Source organism: Amphibalanus amphitrite, unplaced genomic scaffold (assembly GCF_019059575.1).
Source record: "Amphibalanus amphitrite isolate SeventyFive unplaced genomic scaffold, NRLGWU_Aamphi_draft 000158F_arrow, whole genome shotgun sequence".
NCBI classification, from domain to species: domain Eukaryota; kingdom Metazoa; phylum Arthropoda; class Thecostraca; order Balanomorpha; family Balanidae; genus Amphibalanus; species Amphibalanus amphitrite.
In genome coordinates this window covers 468,965-490,089 of record NW_024881653.1, presented here as the reverse complement: position 1 = coordinate 490,089, position 21,125 = coordinate 468,965, and the positions used below count along the sequence as shown (strand labels likewise).

Sequence of the window (21,125 nt, the reverse complement as noted above, 5' to 3'; positions counted from 1 at the left end):
GTCCAGTGGCCACTGGCCAGTCTAGGTCACCGGCTCAGTGGAGCGCGGCGAGAGTTTTATGGCTTGGATGTTTCGCTAAGCGGAAGCCTTAGAACTACAGCGATTGTATATGATGGCCTCTTTGTTATTTACATGGCGCAAACATTTACTGAAAACGTGTAAGGCGTTGGAATATTCGAATCGCTATAAAAGCAGAGGTATGAGGAAGCCAAACAAAACAAAAATCGCAAGACATCAAATACTGGTCTTTAAACTGACGCCAGTCATCAGTTTGGTATGTTTAGATAGCTACGCTCCAGCCTTCCAAGAAGTTTGCATCGCGCAAAACACACATCAGCACCACAAAGATACCGCAAAGCGGCCGCGATAAAACTCTATAAACGAGGAAACTTGTAGGAGCGATCAGGTCGGCATCGGTGTCAGATCACCAGACACCGGCTATCATCCACCGGCGCAGGGGACACTTGGGGCCGGTATGTACTAACGGACTTTACACGGTTTGCGAGCGGGCCGCCCCGTATGGACACATCAAGACACCAGTCGGTTGGTTGGACTCTCCAGAGCGATAAATCACTGACCCATCCCGCCGCAGTCTGACGGCCAGTTTTACCACCGCGCCCGCCGTCATCTGCTGCTCAGTTTGACCACTAAACTGGGAGTGAACACAACCACAAACTGACCACCGGCTGACCGCCCTACAGCCTCGTCAGTTACCGGGGTTACATGAGCAAGTAAATGCGTATCAGGAACGGATTTTCCTATTCGCTCACTATTGTAGTCCGTTTGTAATGCGTATTAACTCTGCTCATGTAACCCCGAGCAGTGAGAAAGACCCCGGACTAACGGGTCGGCGGGGCCCGCACGGGTAAGGAGACACCGGTCACGGGTCAAACCCACTCCGGCGGCCAGTTTCCAGCGATGACCAACAGGAGACACCCCGGACGATGACCGGTCACCGGCTCTTAGCTGTCACCTGAGCAGCACCAACCGCAGAGATACCGAACTGGTGGTGCCGGGTGCTGCAGTGGCAATGAGCCAGCTCAGCTAACGGAACTAACAGGCTTGGTTTAAATCATTAGGGTTGTAAGAAACACGAGATAGTCATTAAACACTTGAATTTTAGCTCAGAACACTGATCTATCAAACCACAGGCAGAAACTCGCATTACCTGATATTATCCTACTTAGTCCAGTAAACCTTACAGAGTAGTCTCTTAACACATTCTTCACTCACTCAATTCGGTAGCAATGCATGACCTGCCCTCAGACTTCCCTCTTCGTGCCAGTGTCCACATCTTTCACATGCACACTTACTTTTCGTCTAGCGAACTGTCTTCTAGCGAGCAGGCCTCGACAGCGCGCCTGGAATCGCACGATCTTGTCCTGGAGCCGCTCGTCTCGCCGCTCTTCCAGTTGAGGAAGTGCGCTCGAACGGAAGAAAATCTGCAGGGCGGAGAAACAGCGGAGTTAGATAACGCACTGGTAAGACGAGGGTGGGTGATGGGGAGAGAGGGAGGGAAGGGGAACGAGAGAGAGAGAGAGAGAGAGAGAGAGAGAGAGAGAGAGAGAGAGAGAGAGAGAGAGAGAGAGAGAGAGAGAGAGAGAGAGAGAGAGAGAGAGAGAGAGAGAGAGAGAGAGAGAGAGAGGATAGGGAAAATGTGGAGAAGTGCAGTACGGGGCTAAAAGAAGGAATGCGAGGGTAGGGTGGCTAGCGACAGAAGGACCTGTGTAGAGCGGGAAAAGTTAGCAATGGAGAGCCAGTCGGATTAACGCTTAACGACCACAAGCACACACCTCACAGGTTTGGGCGCCAGTGAGCCGCGTAATGTGAACTGTACAGAAGGGACAGGTTGGTGGGAACACGTGCGTGGCTGGAACCGGTCCCGGCGCAGTGAAAAATCGGACCAGAGCCGGGCCCGGTACACCACAAAATGAAACGGTACACGGGTGGTGCTCGCTACCGGTTGACGCTATCGGGGACTGGAGTAGCAATACGCCATGGCGATTGATGTTCATGCAGTAAAACGCTAGTAATGGTTTGTGCATTGTCGTCAGCAAGAGGTGGCAAAGATGCTCATACCTTGCAGCCTCTGTTGCGCGCAGTTATCAAGTTTCCTTCCTACCAACTAGCTGTCTCCGTCCGAAAGTCTCATTGCCAGTTGTTCTAACGCGCAGACCTCACACGGCCAAATAGCTGCACACGTATCCACTTTTACCCAGTGACATTCGAGAAAGCCTGCACGTCTCGGTCACACCTCCTCGCACAGAAGGCGCACGGACGCGGCAGGCAATGGACAAACATGCAACGGTCAGTAGCGGACTTTCACTTAATGATGCAATTAGCGTCAATGGCTTTACATGACCACGAGGCTTGATAATCGCCCATGGCCACAGGGGGCGATAGTCGTGCTGCCATGGACAGTTTGAGATGAAAGTTCGGCGATGCTGTTCTCCTCTTATCTCGGAGTTAAGAAAGCGCGACTGATTAAAAGCACGCATCACTTCAGCTCAAACGTGGAAATCGGGCAACGAGACTGAGAAAAGTTCGTCGTAATATTTTCAAGATCAAAAGACAGTAACTCTCCAGTCTTCTCAGTCACATTACACGCAGCAACGTCCATCAAGTGTAGCAGCTCCTTTTGGCCTCCTTGTGGCAGCAGCCCTTCCTGTCCCGATACGTTGCATAAAGCAGCATTCGTGCCGTAGAACACCATTCTGCGTTATGTATGCTCCAGTCTTGGTACCGTCTCCCGCGTGCGCCTCGACTGTGGTCAGCAGGCCCAGCCACCTGTCGGCCCCACTGTGGCCATCACGGAGCCGCCCCCGCCACCGGGTCCCACGATAATCAGCCGACCGCAGCCGGCACGGCAGGGCCTTGGCTGGACAGGGCCGCAGCCAAGGTCCGGACTCTCATGGAACATCGTGGACTTCAACAGGAGCTGTTGAAGGGTGCCGGATAATAGCAATACACTGTCGTTCAAAATGGAGGCGTCAGGTAAGGGCGGGACAAGAATCCAGAATTCATAGCTGTTTATTCCTGAGTAAATTATCAAGACTCATGAAAGTACGCACTCTTGGTTTCATGATATACATGCGTGAATTACAAACAGCATAAATGTGGCCGCATTCACAAAACCAAACAAATACTAAGCTGTCAGACCTCGCAAGCATCTTTAGGCGATGGAATCTCCTTAATCTCCAGTCGATCTCGAATCAACATAGCCCCAGCACTGCGCCGGTGACCGTCTGACCCCACCTCTGACCTGATCTGTGACCTGACCTCTATAACCCAGCGCCGTTACCCGTCCGGCTGACAGCACCGAATGACCCGTCATTAATCAGACATCAGCATACTGAGCAGGCGCCGGGGCGGGCGCCCGCGGATGGAGCGTGGCCATCTCAGCACACACAGTGCGCCCTCCGCTGGACCGGATAGCAGCACAACACAGCCGGGAAGCGGTCTGATCGGCGCATTAAGTCATCAGCCGATCGGGACAGCCGCCATCAAATGCCTCATCCATCATATACCGGTACCGGCTGCTGGGCACTCAAACGGTGACTGAGAGTCGTGACCCAGCTTCGTACCGGTGAATAAAAACGGCAAGAGAGTGCGTTGACGCCACAAGCCTTCTCACTTCACCTCACAAAAACGCTGATCTCCCTTGATCGTGCAACTCTCACTCAGATTATACAAGAAGTAAGATAAAAGATATCCAGCGATAGATGTTCTTCTCTAACATAGACTGACCGCAAGGAGGCTGGGATAGGTCAAAGGTAGGTCACCAATTAGCGGCACACTTCAGCTAAATTAATACGGCTCTGCAGGAACTGACCTCATTATATCACCTGGAGACCATATACGGGTCTCACAGCGACCCCATTAGAAGCTCCATTAGTAACACCCTGGAGCTAATAACCACCCCACGACCTGGCCATAGTCTCACTGGGTGGGCTCACGCCCTGCCCTCCACCGAGCCTGAGATATGAGCCGGTGACCAGGTCCATCTCTCCAACCCCAGCACGGACCACTGACCAGACTCTTTCGCCCAAGCACCAGCCTCTGCTCTTGCTCTATCATCCCAGCACGAGCTGCTGGCCAGACCCTCTACTTCCCATCCCGACACGGGCTGGTAGCCAGGTTTTCTGGCTCCAGCACGAGCTATGTCACTGGGTCAGTAGTGCTGTGATCGGCAGGGCTGTGGTGACCGCGGCGGAGCGAGTGAGACCACAGCGGTAGTGGCGGTGAGGAGGATGTGGTAACGGCGGATACCGCGGCACGATCGAGGATATACCGCCACTACTAGCGGACACTGGGCATTTAACTACCCGCAGGTTCGCACACTAACCTAGACCCACGAACATGCGCAGGTCCTACATGCGCACAAGAGCCGAATACTCATAATAAGCGACACTAAGCGACATCCACTGTGGAGGCCGAGACTTATGAGTTGTTATAAAATGTCAACGAGTCGTCATCCAAGAAGTCTTACAATACGAAATGCTTGTGAATCATCCCAAGTAAACAACAGCCAAGAAAGTGAACTTTCAACAGATTATCGGCATTCCATCAAGAACCCAACACAATCACCAATTGCATTGTTCCTTCGAATCCATTGCTCCGCGCGGAGGAACTAAACCACCTTTCACCATTCTATTTTCTAGCGACGGCTCCCTTTCATCAGTCTTCAGGCGGGGTCCGTAAATCCGCCTTTGGACACCATCTCCAGCATTGAAAAGCAGTCGATCGGAGCTCACTGCTAGCTTAATACGCCGGCTTTCAACACAGACCGTCCACCCTTCAGCAGAGACCATTCACCTTTCAGCAGCTACCTACGTTCAACTATGCCGGTCCAGCTTTCAGCACGGACCTTCCACCTTTCAGCAGCAGTCCCAGCCGCGTCTGACGCGCCTGGAATCCAGCACTGTCTGTATGTCTGTGTGTCGGCAGGAGTGAAGGAATGCAGCGCAGGGTCGCGGCGGGCGGCGGAAGACGACCGTGTTTACTCTGTTGTGCCGTACGGTACCGGTGAACAGAGAAGTGACAGCGGCGGCGGAGCAGAACAGTCAAAGGGATAGAGGTCAGCGATGGTACTGGCGTCTGAGGGATAAGAGATCAGAGCCACATCTACTGGCCATCAAAGGAAATGTCAAAGGGGATAGAGTTCAACGGTACCGGCTATCACGGGAATGAAAACATGCCGCACTCGTCCTGAAACCGAGCAAAGGAGTGGCACAGAGGCCAACGGCACATCAGGTCAGATGGACAATGCCTGAGCTACACTTGGGCCGAAAACATGCTGCCCACTTTCACAGAGCCCACAGACGACAATGGTTTTGCCATTCTGAGCCCACGTTCCGCTGCAGCATCCATACCGGATCAACAATCAGCTCTCAGTGCGGCCTGGGACCGGTCAAATTCCAACACAGGGAGCCTCCACCCGGTCGGCGTTTCTTCTGTCACTCTGTCGGTCATTCCACTCCACTCCTTTGGCCACTCCACTCTACTCCACTCCACTGTCGTGTCTCATTGGTATGCAGGTTACCCACAGTCGATACATTGTGTCAGCTGGCAGCGCGGATCCACGGTCAGGTCAGCGGGCCAGGAGGATGCAGCGGTCAGGGTGGGCCGGCCGGTCACATTCAGCACTAACGGGAGGCCACTCCCGCCGGGCCAGGCTACGCTGTATCATCGGTGATGCGGTGTCTACGTCCATATCATCTCATGTGAGGCTTCAGTGTTCAGCTGGAGGAGAAGAGCAAAATACAAAGTCGCAAAGCCACCAATTAGGTCACCAAACATCACCGGGCAGCCTTGTGCGAATGAAATCTTTTCACCAACCAAGAAACACACTTCCCTCCATCTCCAAGATCCACCCAAAGCGCCGAGATTCCGCAGATACCGGCGCAGAGCCGCTATCGTCCGTCGCTCTCTGCCGACATCGTAAAGCGTCAGCTATAAAGCAGCTTCCCGTGGCCGAGTGGCCCCACACAATGGCTTCTGCACGGCTTGGTGCGCACCAAATGACTGAAAAACGTCCACCATCCGACGGGCCAGGTAGTGGCGTCATTGTTCGGGATCAGCCGTTCACGGGTGAGGGACGCGCGTGAAGTGACCGATCGCAGGGAGGGAGGAACGGAGAGCCGGCACCGCCGAACGGTTGGCCCGGCTCGGGGTTTGGAGGGAGTGTGGGGATGAAGCGATGGAGCGATGGAGCGAGCCCCCAGCCGTGTCCGTTCCGCACCGGGTGTAGAGCCGCTCGCTCGTGCACGGGGCACGCGTGTTCGTGAGGGAAGCGTGCCGGCAAGACGGTAGGGAGTGGTGGTGAAGACGTGGCACACGGCGCTGGACGGCCGCAGACCGAGCGGCCAGTCACGCCCCGCGACAGAGAGAGACACGGCCTATATCATCGGCCGGTCACGACCGGACACGGAACTGGACCACCGTGTCGTGGCGTGTGGTATGGACCGCTGCCAGACGGTGCAGCTCGGTCAGAGCTCAGAATGGCACTCTGCCGGCCCGCCCACGTACAACATAAATCACATAACCGGCACACCGCCGCTGCAGACTTTGAAGCCACTCTGCCAGCCAGCAACTGCCATCGTGAGGATCTCACAGCACTAATGTGCCGGTCGCGAGGTCAGGTCACCCTCCCGTGTCGCTTTCTCGCCCGGACCGGAAGGAGGCCCTTCCGGCGGCAGAGGCACTCCTGCGCCCTACGTGCGGTGAGTTCCAGCAGTGAATGTAGAACCAGCCGGTTCGGACACAATACGACACGAAACGCTCGCCTTCAGAAGCGCCGCCACCCGTCTGCGAATAGCAGGTAGACGTCCAATGAATTACGAACAACGACGACCTAGCCCGCCTGACGCGGTGGTATGCGAGCGGACGTAAAAAGTGGAGGCGGGGAAGGGAGTCACCTTGCCGCTCCCTGCTCGTTCGTTTCTTTGTTGTATCCATAGGTCGATTTTTAACACCGATCGCGGCCGATGCATAAACCAGCAGAGTGTAAGCTGCCAGTGTGCCCTCAGGTTACGATGAACAACCTACAAGCAAAAACAGCATCCATTTGCATGAGTTGTCGTGGGGAGGAGAAAGGTAGGTTCTCCGTTATTTCATAACAAAAACGGTGCGACCATCTCACAGCGACATACATATAGCAGGATGAGATGAATCTCTGAGAAGGCAAAAATGTACCACACCTTACCTATATGATGCTCAAGGCCATTCTTTTAATTATGATGAAGACGATTGCTGTTTGTGAGATGATGCTATGAAAATAATTGAAGGATACTGCAGCCTCTGCAGACTACCCCATCTCCCACGGTAATTATGAAGCTGTCAAACAATTGAGCACTTCCAAAGACCACCAGACAAAAATGGCAACACACCACACATGAAAAATAGCAGCTTAGCCTTTCTTTGCGTGCCGATGAAGCAACTAGAGGTACGCTTGAACAGAAAAATCACGGTTTTGAGCACCAAAGCTAAACTGAACACCACTTCGAGGACGAGAACGTTGCAATCTTTGCACCATGCACTGATGGCGAGGGTGGCATGCAAGATAACTTCTACTCCGTTTGATCACTTTACAATGATTAAGGAGGCTCGCCTGCCTTTCTTCCACCGTTCAGCGCAGGATGAGATGGATGATACGATACGGGACGGGATATCCGCAATTCTCCCGGGCGCCGCACCAGCACCCAGCCACCCAGGCGTGATGCCGTCAACAGGATACGGGTACGGGGCCGGTGGGAACCGTCCACAGGTGGGGCTGGATGTCTGATGGCACCCTTCTCAGGAAGGATGGTTGATGGAGATCTCACTCAAGGTATGAAGGAAGCAGAGAGTACCGGGTATCGGGCGACACCAAGCTAAGCACAGGTCGGTGTGCTAGGCTCCGGGAGACATCCAACTGAGCACACAGACACTGAGAGTTGATCAGGATACTTAATTTAGTGCTCAGCGGTTCCCCTACACCCTACGGCCATACCAGGAGGCGTTCAGCCCCCACTGACCCAAACGTTACACCTGACCTCACCGCCATTCCCTGCGCTCCGCCGGCGCCGACACAGCACCACCTCGTGACCTCCGACACCGAGTTAACGACCCCATCAGCGGCCTCCCACGCCCAGCTCACCCGGACCTGGGTCCTGAGAGCCCCACCCGAGGTGCGGCACGGACGTCCTCCGGCCCAAATCACCTCCAACAGCCAACCACGGAACTCGGGACGGCTGTAACGCCAATCAGAGGCAATGAAACAGTCCTCAGAACTCGGGCCTAACTCTTAAACATTTCCTGCCGCGGTAAACTGCGCAGTACGCGAGGATAATGAAATAATCAAGGCGCGGATTTAATTGCATCCTTGTTAGTGGCGCCTCTATGCGGATAAGTTGGCGTCATGAAAAGAAGACGGCTGAAGGCAGAGGTAATATACAGAAGTATATTTGACAAAATAACTCTCCTAATGAGGCCCCTCGGAGCGTAGTAGACAGATAAAGATACTAATTTTAGCAACACATCACGTCAGCTAGCTTTGAGAGCCGGAGGAGGCATAGGAGACCGAAGGAATACAAGGACCCAATGTATATGGCAGCAGAAGGATGCTCCTACGATCGCAAGTAGGTATACCGCACGCCAAAACAGCACACTGCCTGCCACTATTCATCCTCCCCCAACTGCGAATCACCGCCCGTGTTCTTCCCACGCTCGCCCACGCTGACAGCCGCTCGGCGTGTTCTTGCCACTGGCATTAGCCGGCGCGTGTTCCCACAGGGGAGGGACGGCAGTGGCTACCGGCCGACCGCAGAGCCGGTGACAGCAGCGGCAGGACAGATGGATGGACGGGCGGCAGCGCTAAGCGCAAAACATCAACGGTGGAGGAGCCCAGGTGGTGAGCGGGATCATCTAAGGCATTTGAGAGTGGTCATTGGGGTCAGATGATCACCAGTGGTTACTGAGGATTCCTCCGCTAGCTACACTCCGACCACACCAAGGCCGAAACAAAATAAGCGACGTATTTAGCGGTATAAAAAAGACAAAACAAAATTGGCAACGTTCATTTTGCTGAGCGCAGGTGCCAGGTGCAAATGCGAAGTCAGGTCCTCGGGTTTGCACATTGTTGCAAGTCTGAGCCGAAGCCACAATATTTATTGTTGTGATGGGGCACCATCTCATTTTTTTTTTTTGGTGGAGAGCGAAAGGAGCGTTTGCAATCAAGGCCAGCCCCTGGTCTCTGCACCTCCAATAATAATCCATTCTACACCGCCAAATGCCAACGCACTGGCGATGGTAGGTAGTGGTCTCAGTATATGTCATACACATTACTGAAGATGGATTGATGTGTGACCTGATTTTCAGGCGGTTATGTTGCAAAATATTGCCGTAGATGACACAAATTGATAAAACCCGCATACCAGAGCAGAATCGATAGAGCGTTGGAGGCTAAATAGGCCAGCGAACCATTGAAATCCACGCAATGGCTCACCCATCGAGCGCGTCATACCTGCATCTCGCTCCGATAGACATCCTCCGTCTGAACATGTTGGTCCCGTCGCTGAACGGCTGGCGTCGGCGGCGGCGGCGGCGACGGCGTCTGCGTCGGACTCAGCGGCGCCGAGGGAGTCCGGTGCGAGTCCAGGAGACTCCGGGCGCGCGCGCACCGCGCCGCTGCCACCCTCTCCTCCCGGTCCTCATCACCGGGCGAGCACGATCTCCAGTCGAGATCGCAGCTGAAGACAGGGGTGAGCGCCCCGCCGCGCCGGCCGGGCCGCGGTGAGGAGGCGCCGGCGGAGAGCACCCCGCTGTCGCCACTGTCGCTGCCACCCTCGTCCAGTTCACTGAGCTGGTGGAGCCGATCGGCGCTGAACGCCCGCCGCCGCTGGCTGCGGACGATCGCAGCCACCATCTGCGGACTCTTGAGCAGGCACCCGTCGGCCGCCATAGCTGCAGGGAGACGAGACACTCGCCGAGACCGACCGACACCCTCTCCGCGGGCGACAGCGCCCGGGACCCGTGCTGTCGGCGCGGCGCCGCCGCCGCCACTGCCGCCCGCCCGCCGGTAACGGTGAGACGCTCGCGCCGGGGACGCCACGAGCGCCACGATCGGCGCGGGTCACTGGTCCGGTGACCGGCTCGTCACTCCGGTGACCCGCGTGGTGACGCTAATACGGCTACTCGCTCCGTGAAAGGTTTGACTCGGTTCGCCGCGCTGGCCGATGAGCACTCGATTGGGTCGCAGCGGGTCACGGACGGGCGTCTGACCAGTGACTATACAGAAGACAGGAAAGACGAGCAGAAAGACGGTGCGACACTTGATAGTCGATTAGCCCTGCAGGGTCTTCCTTCAGACGACACTGTGACGTATGAGCTGACGTCAAGCCACTCGCTGGGCTAAGTCGAAAGGCTTCTGGTCAAAGCGGCGCAGGGCTGATCTGGCGATTTGGTAACAGAAAGGTAAGCCGTGTAAAGCTACTACCAATGCCTTCGGATGACGGGAATGAGCCTATGGATTACCACAGAGGGTCGCGTCAATGCCGGGCCGTGGCAATTCACAGCAAGGGGTATTCTAACACAGAGCATGGATGCTTATTTACACGACGATCTGCATACTTGCCCAATACCCTTTCCCGGTCGAGTCAATAATTATTAGTTTTTGCCAGCTTTCAATTTCAGCGGTCCGAACGGGAATAATACCCGTGTTTTGGAGGCCGAGATAGTAACATATCTGATCATCGGACCTGCAGCATTGACGCCCACCAAACGATGCATTTCAAAGCTCGCACGTCCTAGCCATTTGGCTTGTTTGTCAACATAACAACAGACAAGATGCACGTTTCCAGACAATGCCAAAAATCTGACACACCCCATTAAAGCTTGCAACATGTCTTAGTTACGATCATACAATCTTTTCTCGCTATCAGTCATGAAATCAAAAACCAGCGGTACGACGCAGATGAGATTCGCAGCTTGCTTTCACAAGTTTACCAATCGATCTACGCGTCGCCAATCAGTTATTCCGTGATATCACACACGGCTAGTTCGGCGGTGTCTGTTTAATTCCACCCCTCCTGACCATCCACCCGTGACGCCTGGCGATTCCTGCCTAACGGTCCGTGGCAGATCGTATATCCACGGCCCACGGGGCACGGCCCGATCACAGGCAGACTTCGTACCCGTCCCGCCCCGAATCAGCCTTATCGTTATGCATCCTCGGCCGCCTCAGGGCTGAAATTAATTATCGATTAGCCCACATGAAAATCAAGACATGCAAGAATTGACATGCAAAGCACCGCTCCATCTATCACCAAAAACATGTGAAGAAGGTCCCACAGCCTCGCCCTGTAACAACTCCAGTCGCCCTGGGTTCACCGAGGACGGACGGGCCTCTCCTGACCGGAGAGGGACGGCCGGCGGGCGAGGCGATCCCTCTCTCACGCGCTGACTCCGATGGTCACACGATGATGCCGATCCAGGTCCGGCCAGACGGTCAGTCTCTGCCAGACTGCGAGGCCCACCCACGATCGTCACCGCAAACGGGAGACGCCCGGCTCCCGATCGCGTCCAATCCAGACATCTCGGTGGGCATCCAGACACCATCCCAATCGACAGCGTGTGGGAACAGCGGCGTCAGATGAAATGCGTGGCTAAAATAGCGTGATTTACTGTGCGATCTGTGACTAGTGGAATTTTAACGTGAAATATGATGGGAGCAATTGAATTTGATTTCCAGACAGCTAATCCGATGTTTTATAAAGCCAGAGAAGATAATCTTTTGCTAGATAATTGAATGTGCAATGATTCAGGCGACCTTCTACACCATGAAAAGTTTATATGATAGCATTGTAAGGCGCCAACTTGCATGCCGCACCAAAGGGCGCACAAATAAGCAATACACTCAAGATATATCCAACAGCTGTATGAGCTAACTAACACAAAAGAGCAGATCTGTTTGAACTTTGTGCTTCGGCACCGGCAAAGATAGAGTATAACGGATGATTCCGCAACGACAACATCCCGCAAAATTTCGCCAAAGTAATCTAAAATCCATCTGATCTTTGTAATAAGGTGGCGAAGTACTAGAATGAGCAGCATGATTGAATATCGTAGAATAGCAGTTCTAGAATAATCAGCTTCGACGAAACAACCATTGTGATGATTTCACGACACTCACATTGGACCTGACGTTGGACTTCGCCTCAGCCACCGGACTAAGCGAATGTTCCGACTCCAGCAAGCCTGGATGATGCAAGGATTACGTTAGACTGAATATGAGCGCGTACTTCTGGCATGTCCCGTGCCACAGGCACCCTATAACCTAACATTCAACCAGGCAGGCCTGATGACCTGATGTCCAGCCAGACCTTACCATGAGTGACCAGTCAGGTCAGGTGAGCTGACGTCCGTCTAACCAGAGACCTAGACCCGACCCAATTACCCGACATCCGACCAGGCCTTCGCTCGCCGTCCGATCAGACTCACTGACCCGATTTCCGACCTGACCCCGTGACCCGACCAATACAGCGGATCGGAACAGCGGCGGATCTCCGATCCTAAGCGAATCCGTCGGCTTCTGTCGTTTCCACCGACCAGACGCTGACAATGACCGGTGCTATGATGACGGCTGTGTGCCATGAACTGACAGCTGTGACAGCCCTGCGACAGTTATGACGGCTGTGTCCGACGGACCGACAAATGTGACGGCTAAGACCGTCTGACACGTGTGTCGGCCGGGATCTTATCTCGCCAACTAACGGCGGCGGAATAGACTTCCGCGGAGGCACAGTAACGAACCTCGGGACGGCATCTGTACCGTGACGCCATACCCATCAGACCAGTAGACCGGTGAGAGTAAGACTGTAAACCTAATTCACATGGGCTGACGAGACTGTGCTGCACAGACTGGCGAGACTTTAGATAATCTACAGACTGGCCAGGGAGCACCACCAGTTGCGTAATAAACAACCGACGGACCGTGCAAACCAATCAGGTTCAGAGCGAGTCGTGCCGTACATCCCGTGCTGGATTGGTCACGGTACGCCATAAGATTCACGTAGATGGTGCATGGTGCTGGTCGTGCGGACAGGGAACGGAGCAAGGCCACTGCCACTGGACATTGAGAGGTCACCACAAGAGACTTGCATAAATAGCATCCATTTTGTGAGCTCATTCTGTCTACAAGCGAGTATAGCCACTTCCATAAACGACTTATTTGTGGAATGTAGCTCCACTCTAATAAAACCTAAATCAGTTTATAAGCTGACATCATCCAACTCTTTCTGTCAAAACAATAGATCCATTGCGGTTAAAATTCATCATTGCTGTACTCGTACCAATATCGGCAGCATCTCAGTCATTCCTCAGCTCTAAGCGTTGAGTCACAAGCCGAAACTTCCACCTTCACTTCAGACTCACGGTCCCACCGCTAACCACAGAGCCGGCAGGACAGGCCGCCGGCCGCCGCGGTAGTCAACACCGCACCCACGAATAATTATGACGTATGTATGGCACCGTATATTATGACGTAGGTATATATGACGACTAATTGTGACGTATGTATGAGCGAAGACCGGCCGACACCACCGAAAAGCCGCCTGTTACCGAATTTAGTTAGTTCCTTCCCTCCAGCCGTCTACAGTCTGTATGTGCTGGATGTCAGAGAGGACAACGAGCGAGCTGAGTGATGGTAAGATTAGCAACGGCTATTGTGGGGAGTCCAGAAAGCGGCGATGATAGAGGAAGCAGTAGCGTGTCGCCCTGTCCTGTTAACGCCAGGTGAACCATGCAGTAAACCACAAGACACGACAGCTGCTGTCCGTCGCCCCAGGAAGGCCACATCTCTCTTACATCAAGACGGAAAACACAGGTCTTACCACTACGATACGTTAAAGCAAGCATGTTTCCTTGTTGAGACGAGACACATCGCTCGACTTACGGTGTAGCACGAGCTTATAATAGTAACGTTCACGTTACTAGTGATATCCAACTAGCAAACAAGAGCCATAAACCTCAGGTCAGTGCACTGTCCGTGTCTTCACCACTCGTTCTACCACAGTGGACTGGCAACATACGGTGGAACACAGCGTTACACGGTGTCACAGGTGACCCCGGCGTCACGGTCAGCGTGGACGTCACAGCGTCACGGCCCGAGTGGACGTTACCGCGTCACGGTCACGGTGGCCAGCCGTGTCACGAGTTCATCTCACGCATCGCTGCCGTGATCAGCCCCGCCACACGCCGCAAACACGATAAGCCAGGGCCGAGGGCAATGCCCTTAACCATTGGCTAAAGAAGTGACAAGAGAAACATCAGCTTTGGTGGGGTTATATGGGCGCATTGGTTGAACACGGAAATTGAAATGAGAGTCGATTCACACGCGGTACACTCAATCCTACTCGCAGTACTGACTTCATCTTGTCCTTGCATTGTTTTGAAAGCCAAACGCAATAAGGAAAGTCCTGAGTGTTCAGGAAGCTAGATTACGATCAACCCGGTGTTTTTCTTGTTTAAAAGCGATCATTGCACACCTTTTGTCGGACGCCGTTCCCATCGCGACTCGATGGGAACGAATAACAAGTAAAAAACCGGTCAGACGTCAAATTTACTTCCTTTACCGGAACAGTACGATCGTGAAAAGATCCCAATCCAAAAACCAGATCTATCACAAAAAATCGGGAACCAACACTCCGCGCCACAACAAAAATGTCCAATCCTCCTTGCTGCCAAGTTCGGTCCAGCTCCTGTAAGTTCATGTTAGCCATCCAGAACGATCCTGTCAGCCGCCCGAGCCCTCGGCCGAACATATCCGGCGCGGCGGTCGACAGCTGGCGCCTGCCGGTCGTTATAGAGCACCGTTAACGCCTCCACTGGTCTCCATTTGTCGACTAGAGCTGACCACAGCGGTATGGTAACGCACAGACTAGCGTGGACGCAGCATAGGCGGTGGACGGTGAGCGTGTCTGAGAGAGTAGCCCAAGTCCGTACCGAGCCGGCCAGCTAAATCTCCAGCCCGTAATCCTGCTGCCCCGACGGACGGCCAACCGACTCTGACACCTGACTCGGATGACTTAATGACTCAATACCGATCGATGGTGACTCGGAAGCGTCAACAGGTGGCGGACGCGTCCTGTCTCTAGCGTGGATGTAACGGGGCACGCGCGAGAAATGGTGTAACGGAGGCGCGACGCTCGCAGGCCCGCCCAGCCATCTGTCCTGACGTCTCACTCCAGACCCGTCACTCGGCACTGTTACGGCACTTAGACGTTCTGTCACGCCCTCAGATCCGCCGGATAGACTTCTGTAACATTTAATTAGAACAATTAGCATTTCATTCTCCTCTGAACGTGCTGTTCTGTATATCTCGTGCCGTATAAGTACCGCTTCTCCCTGTCCGGCTCCCCTGCTGTCTTGTGTAGTGTATACTGTATACCATTGTATATCAATATCCCATGATGTTGTGTTAACTGCATCTTCGTGTTTGGAGAGTACTGTATCTCTCAGCCCGACTTCCGTGCAGTGCCTGATCTTATGTGCACTACCGCAAAGCTCTCCACTCCCAGCCCGTCAGTCTGCCACGGGAAGTGACCGCTGCCGTGTGACCGGCCCGGCCCTCCGATGATAAATGACCCAATGGCGTGAGGACGGGGCCTGCCGGTCCCAGCCGCCGCCGTCAGCTCACCGGGCCGATAGAGACGAGACGCGGCGCGACGGGACGTGAGAAGCCGGGAAAACGGAACGATACCGCTCACGTCAGCGGCACATAGGAAAAGGACTCGGTATAACACTTCCTTAAACATAAGTGATATGTAGGAAGCTTAATTATGTACAAACTCCATTTGTGTCCACATAATAAAATCAAATTAAAATGGTGTATCACATAATGATTAAAGAACTATGGATAAAGTTGGTCAAGGGCATCCACTCTAAGCTCCGAAGACATCTCAGGGAAACTCACCAGTTCACACAACGCCAAATTTACGAGGATATCCGTGACATCATGACGACAACACAAAGACCAGCCGTGGAAACCCGATGAGAATCAGTACCGTACCGAATGAATATCAACTGCGCCATTAACAAGCATGAAAGCATGGCGAGGGACATCAAACTTATCATTGATGAAGACAGGGTAGTGTATCAGGCTGCCGTAGAGGAAGTGTAACCGGAGTAGAGGAAAACCAATCGCGATTACTGCACTAATAGATGCAGACAATGCAGACTTCAAAGGTAAGATAGTTATCATACTTTTCTTTTCCCTTATTACTACGCTGATAATGAGACTAAATGAAGATTTCCAAGGAACAATGGACTGTGGAACAAGATGTCTCCATCAAATGTGAAGCATACCGACCAACTCACCTATACAAGAGACAAAAAATACCTCATTCACCATTACTTCCGGCCTTTCTGCAATACAGTGACGCACTTTCCACTGTACGTGCACCGTGCAGTGACCTATCGACTTCCTCAAAGCCCAGCCCCGTTGTGACGGTTGGTGACCTATCCAGGTCAACCAATGTGAGAGCCGGAGTGACGAGAACTGTGTCCGAAGTCCGTCACAGTTGTCCAGTACGCTGGAAACGAACCGAGATAGCCTCGATAGCCGAGACGCTGTACCATCGGCGAAATAATACGTCTGGTGTGACTCCAGTGAAGACCGGCACACGATCGGTTATGGCTGAAGAGACAGCTGATGAACAGTGAGAAACAGCAGCCAGCGAAACGCTGATTATTGGTCTCAACCAATCAAGGAGGCGAGTACGATTATGATATCCAAACACGCGAAGGCAAACAACGAGATCCAGGGGTAGCGTACGGCAGTCACACAGAGTGGATTCGCTGTTAGATGTCACCAGCGCTCGATGCGTGATTCGAAGCCCGCAACACGTGTCAAGTATCTGCTCAGACCAGATAATGCTGCCTCATGGACCGCGAAGGTCCATTCGACAGCAAAACGCTATCACGCTGTGGACCTGCCCTGATACTTCAGTAATCGGTACCAGCACAGTATGTATAACGTCTAACGATCCCAAGCTTTGTGGTTGCGTCTGACTGCTGCTGGTCGGTAAACTATTGAAAGACCCGGACCCTGGCAGCTACAGCTTGTAGCTGTCAATTCGGAGACTGTACCCTGCTGTTATTGGTGATCAGCAGACTGCTCAGCCGTGTTCAGCAAGTGTGTGTGCTTGAGATGGTGGGCCGTGATGTTGTGTGGGCCTGCGACTGTTGTGACTACAGAACGTTTGAATGACTGACGAATGTCACGGTCGAATGAACGAATAACCAAACAACCATCCCGTCCAGCGAACTGACCTGGCTGAGTCCGAGCCGGTACGACGCGGGGTCCACATCCAGTTGTAACATCAGCTGATCGACGGCCGCCCGCTCGTCTCCACCCGCCGTGCTGCCCTCGTCGACAGTGACATCTGGCGCCAGGAGCGCGAACCTCCGTCGGAACTCGGCGAACGGCATGTGCTCGGGGTAGCCCTGCTTGTGGAGCCGCAGGGCGTCCAACAGCTGGGCGCCGCGCAGCTGTAGAGGGGGGGGGGGGGAGCGGGTTAAATGGTCACTGGGTCAATTAACACTGGGTGTTATAGACAGTCATAGAGATAGATGATAGATATGATTCTGAAAAAGCATAGCAGCGAATGTGAAATGGGTGCAAGCAAGGCCTAAAATGCATATAAGGTACATGACAGCGGTATGAGCTTTTCTTTGACCACATTGTCGCGACTAAAACAGCTGATATGCTTCAAAGAAAAACAGACAGCAGCTGAGCCACAGCCACTCATAACCTCAAGTGGAGCGACCCTCGAGCTGCAACGACCAATGCCTCGTCTACAGTTCACACTAAGGATATGACCCAAAGCCGACGTCGAACTCCCGACACGACACTGACCTGAGACCGCAGGAGCGGCACGTTGATGATGATCTCCTCCGGACTGGCCGTCTTCTGGCCCGCCGAGGGCGCCGTGGTGTTGGCGGTGGCGGGCCGCAGCTCACACAGGCCGGCTGTGTGCTGCGGTAGCAGGCAGTGGACGAACCGGGCCCGGGTGCGGCGCAGCTGCTCCACCACACCGTCCTGACGGGAGGGTAGGCGTTAGCATCGTGGTTAAGGGGAGGGACAGGGAAGGATGTGGGTGCACGTAGCGCCCTCCACGTGTAGGCCTAAATACCCTAAGCCCAGTCAACATTCGAGTCACCCCAACTATCCAAAACATCCCTTGACAGCTGCCGCTCAGCTACCTCTCGCCTGTCTCTTCTTGCTCTTGCTCTAACGAAATATTCTACCAGCACCGTGGCACAGCATGACTTCCCTCATCTACCTTCCCGTGGCACTAGCGAGCCTTCAAACCCTCTCTCCCCACACAGAACCGCCCTCTATCCTCCCTCCCTTCCACTGACCAGCTGGAACTTGACGAGCAGCGCGCGGCTGTTCCTCTTAATGCCCGCCGCTCCGGAGGTGAAGGTGCGTCTGATACTGGAGGCGCGTCGTAGTGACAGGGAGCCGTCAATGCCGACCACGGAGCCGCCGGAGACGGCTGGACCGAGTCCGGCGCCGCGGGCCGACACGAACAGACGGCTCAGGGACTCCCTGAGGGCGGGAGAGGGGTAGGGGTCACGGTCAGAGGGGTTCTGTGGGACGGAACATAGACTCGACTGTGAACTAACACTAGGCTAGCCGAGCTGAGTACATTTTTGGACATTTTCTTGTAAATCACACAATCTATATGACTAACGATAATGTTACACAATCATCGATGGACTGACGTCTGACACTGCGATGATATATGAATTATGACACATCAGCACTTTGACTGTCACCATCATAGACTCATCGTATCCTCTATCAACCCGATGGCAGCAACCGCATCCCCTTTCCGTCCCATTAGAGCACCAGCACTTCCCCTCTCTCCCGTCTCACTTGGTGGACTCGTGCAGCATGGTGGCGGCGGCGCGCGAGGCAGCCGTCTCCCGGGCGGCGCGCACCCAGCCGTGCACGTTGTACGACACCGGGTTGGTGCCCTGGAAGTGCTGTAGGACCAGGTGGCCCTCCGCCGGGCCCCGGGTCAGCACCTGCTGGTCGGCTGTGGGTGAGAGAGGTAAGAGTGTTAGAAACGGTTAGAGGAATACAATTGTGCTGAATGATTTCACAACACAAAAATTAATTGTAAGCTGCAGAATACAGCGGTACTGGATAATTGCACAATATACAAAGCATTGTTATCAATGAAATGACAAACAAAACTCGTAGTTCGTAATGTGTGGCTTCAATAAACCGTAAAATAACTGGTTGTTCAAATCACAAGGGAGTCTCAACTGGAAGTGTATGTACACTATATTACCATCTACCTCAACAGGCATTAAAGTCTCATTTCAAAGCCTGCGCTCATCTCATCAGCAATCTGTATAGGCGTACCACAGTCTCACCTCGCGGGTTGCACTACAAAACTCACCTCGCGAGCTGTACATATCGAGCGCGTTCTGGAGGAACCCCGCGTCAGACGGAGTCGGCTGCAGGGCCTCCTCATCCAGAAGCCAGAGCAGGCCGCGCCGGTCGCCGTTCCGCAGCTCCGTCTGTGAGGAGCGCACCAGCCGAGTCGCCGGTGACCGGTCCAGGGTGTGCACCAGCGGCGCGGGCGTCGAGACGTCCCCCTCCAGCTCCGACATGTTCAGAGCGATGTTCTCCTGTGGGGAGGAGGTAGAGAGTGGTTAAAAGAGAGGGCCAGGCGGAGACTGGATATCAACAAAGAAATTACGAATAGCTGCCAAGGAGATGTCACTCTGCAGCCACCACCAGCAGACATGGCACGGCTATGGCGCCCAGCACATCGACCAGCCAACCCACGCGAATCACGCATTCTCCGCACCTGTGCGTATCTGTCGCGCTCGTGGATGAAGGTCTGCTCGTGGAAGAGCAGCTGCAGCCGCTCCTGGGCGTAGTTGAAGCAGAACTCGTCGAAGGTGGCGCCGCCCGGCCGGCCGCAGGAGCTGGGGTTCTGCAGACCGGGCGCGTCCACCACCACCACTGAGTTGATGGTGTGCGCCGGACTTGAGATGGCCCTGGGAAGGCGGAGATCACCGGAGGTCAGCGGAGGAAGGAACAGGGCACAGACTGAGGTCAGTGCCGAACGAGAGGCAGGAAACGAGGCCGCAGTAAGGCGATGACTGAAACTGCTAGAAAAAAAACGAAGCGAGAGGCTGAAGTACGCTATTCAAAGAGCAGAGCGGTACATACTATAAGGGCCCAGCCAATGTCCTAATACGTTTCAGCGTCACGCTGCAATAAATAAACGGTAAGCTAAAAAAGAAACTAACAAAAAGGTGCAGTCGTTCGGTCGAGATCGGTTCATTTTACTAGCCGCATTCCCTATTCCCATGTTTCACACAGTCCGCTCCCACCCGATTCCTGCTAACCTGTTGATGAGCGACACCAGCACGCCGACTAGGTCACCATAGAGACCCGCCACAAACGCTTCGAGCGCCTCCCGGCCCTGCAGGTCCTGGGTGGCCTCCTGGGCGCGCGGCGGCGTGCGGTAGGCGGAGCGCGCCAGAGTCGCCGCACCACTCGACTGGGAGGCGAAAATGGCGCGCGCAAGGTCCTCTAGTCTGACACCGAGCAGGGCGGCGGCCCGGCGCGCCGCAGCCGGGTCGGCGAACTGGTACTTGTCTGACGGACCTGCCGTGGGAGGAGGTTGGTTCGGGGTTACAGGGGACATACAGACGAAGAGGGGAACTCTGAGGTCCCGAGATACAAGGTTGTGGGGGGAGGCTACAAAGTGTACAACGTCATATAGCATCAATAAGAGGGCTAGAATAGAAAACAAATTAAGCGCATGCAGCTATGTTAAATACGAAGGCCGCAGGAGGGGGGGGGGGGTGAATAAACGATTACGCACAGGCCCCTGGTGATATCATCATCGGACTGCACGACCAGGTGAGGGACCGTCGTAGCGCTCAGAAGATGACAAGTGGCATGAGCACGGATGCGTCACTAAAAAGATCCGGGTGAGAAGGAAACAGTGTGTATTGAGAGCAAACAAGGGCTACACGGTGAACACACCACAACTACGCCACTTGGGGATGTTACATAAACGGTAAAACACAATCAATGCTTACAAAAGGTCAAT

General features: G+C 54.1%; 1 protein-coding gene across 2 annotated transcripts in view; it reads right to left on the bottom strand.

Annotated features, from left to right (window-relative positions):
• LOC122383198 (unconventional myosin-XVIIIa-like) overlaps positions 1 to 21,125 on the bottom strand; it is a 132,715-nt gene that overhangs the window by 27,626 nt on the left and 83,964 nt on the right. For both annotated transcript variants that reach the window (XM_043369362.1, XM_043369363.1), the window contains 8 exons: positions 20,413 to 20,674; positions 19,866 to 20,058; positions 19,452 to 19,683; positions 18,920 to 19,082; positions 18,400 to 18,589; positions 17,894 to 18,076; positions 17,308 to 17,526; positions 1,314 to 1,442 (listed from right to left, as the gene is read on the bottom strand). In XM_043369362.1, coding sequence (XP_043225297.1) covers positions 1,314 to 1,442; positions 17,308 to 17,526; positions 17,894 to 18,076; positions 18,400 to 18,589; positions 18,920 to 19,082; positions 19,452 to 19,683; positions 19,866 to 20,058; positions 20,413 to 20,674 — 1,571 coding nt within the window. The remainder of the gene's footprint in view (positions 1 to 1,313; positions 1,443 to 17,307; positions 17,527 to 17,893; positions 18,077 to 18,399; positions 18,590 to 18,919; positions 19,083 to 19,451; positions 19,684 to 19,865; positions 20,059 to 20,412; positions 20,675 to 21,125) is intronic.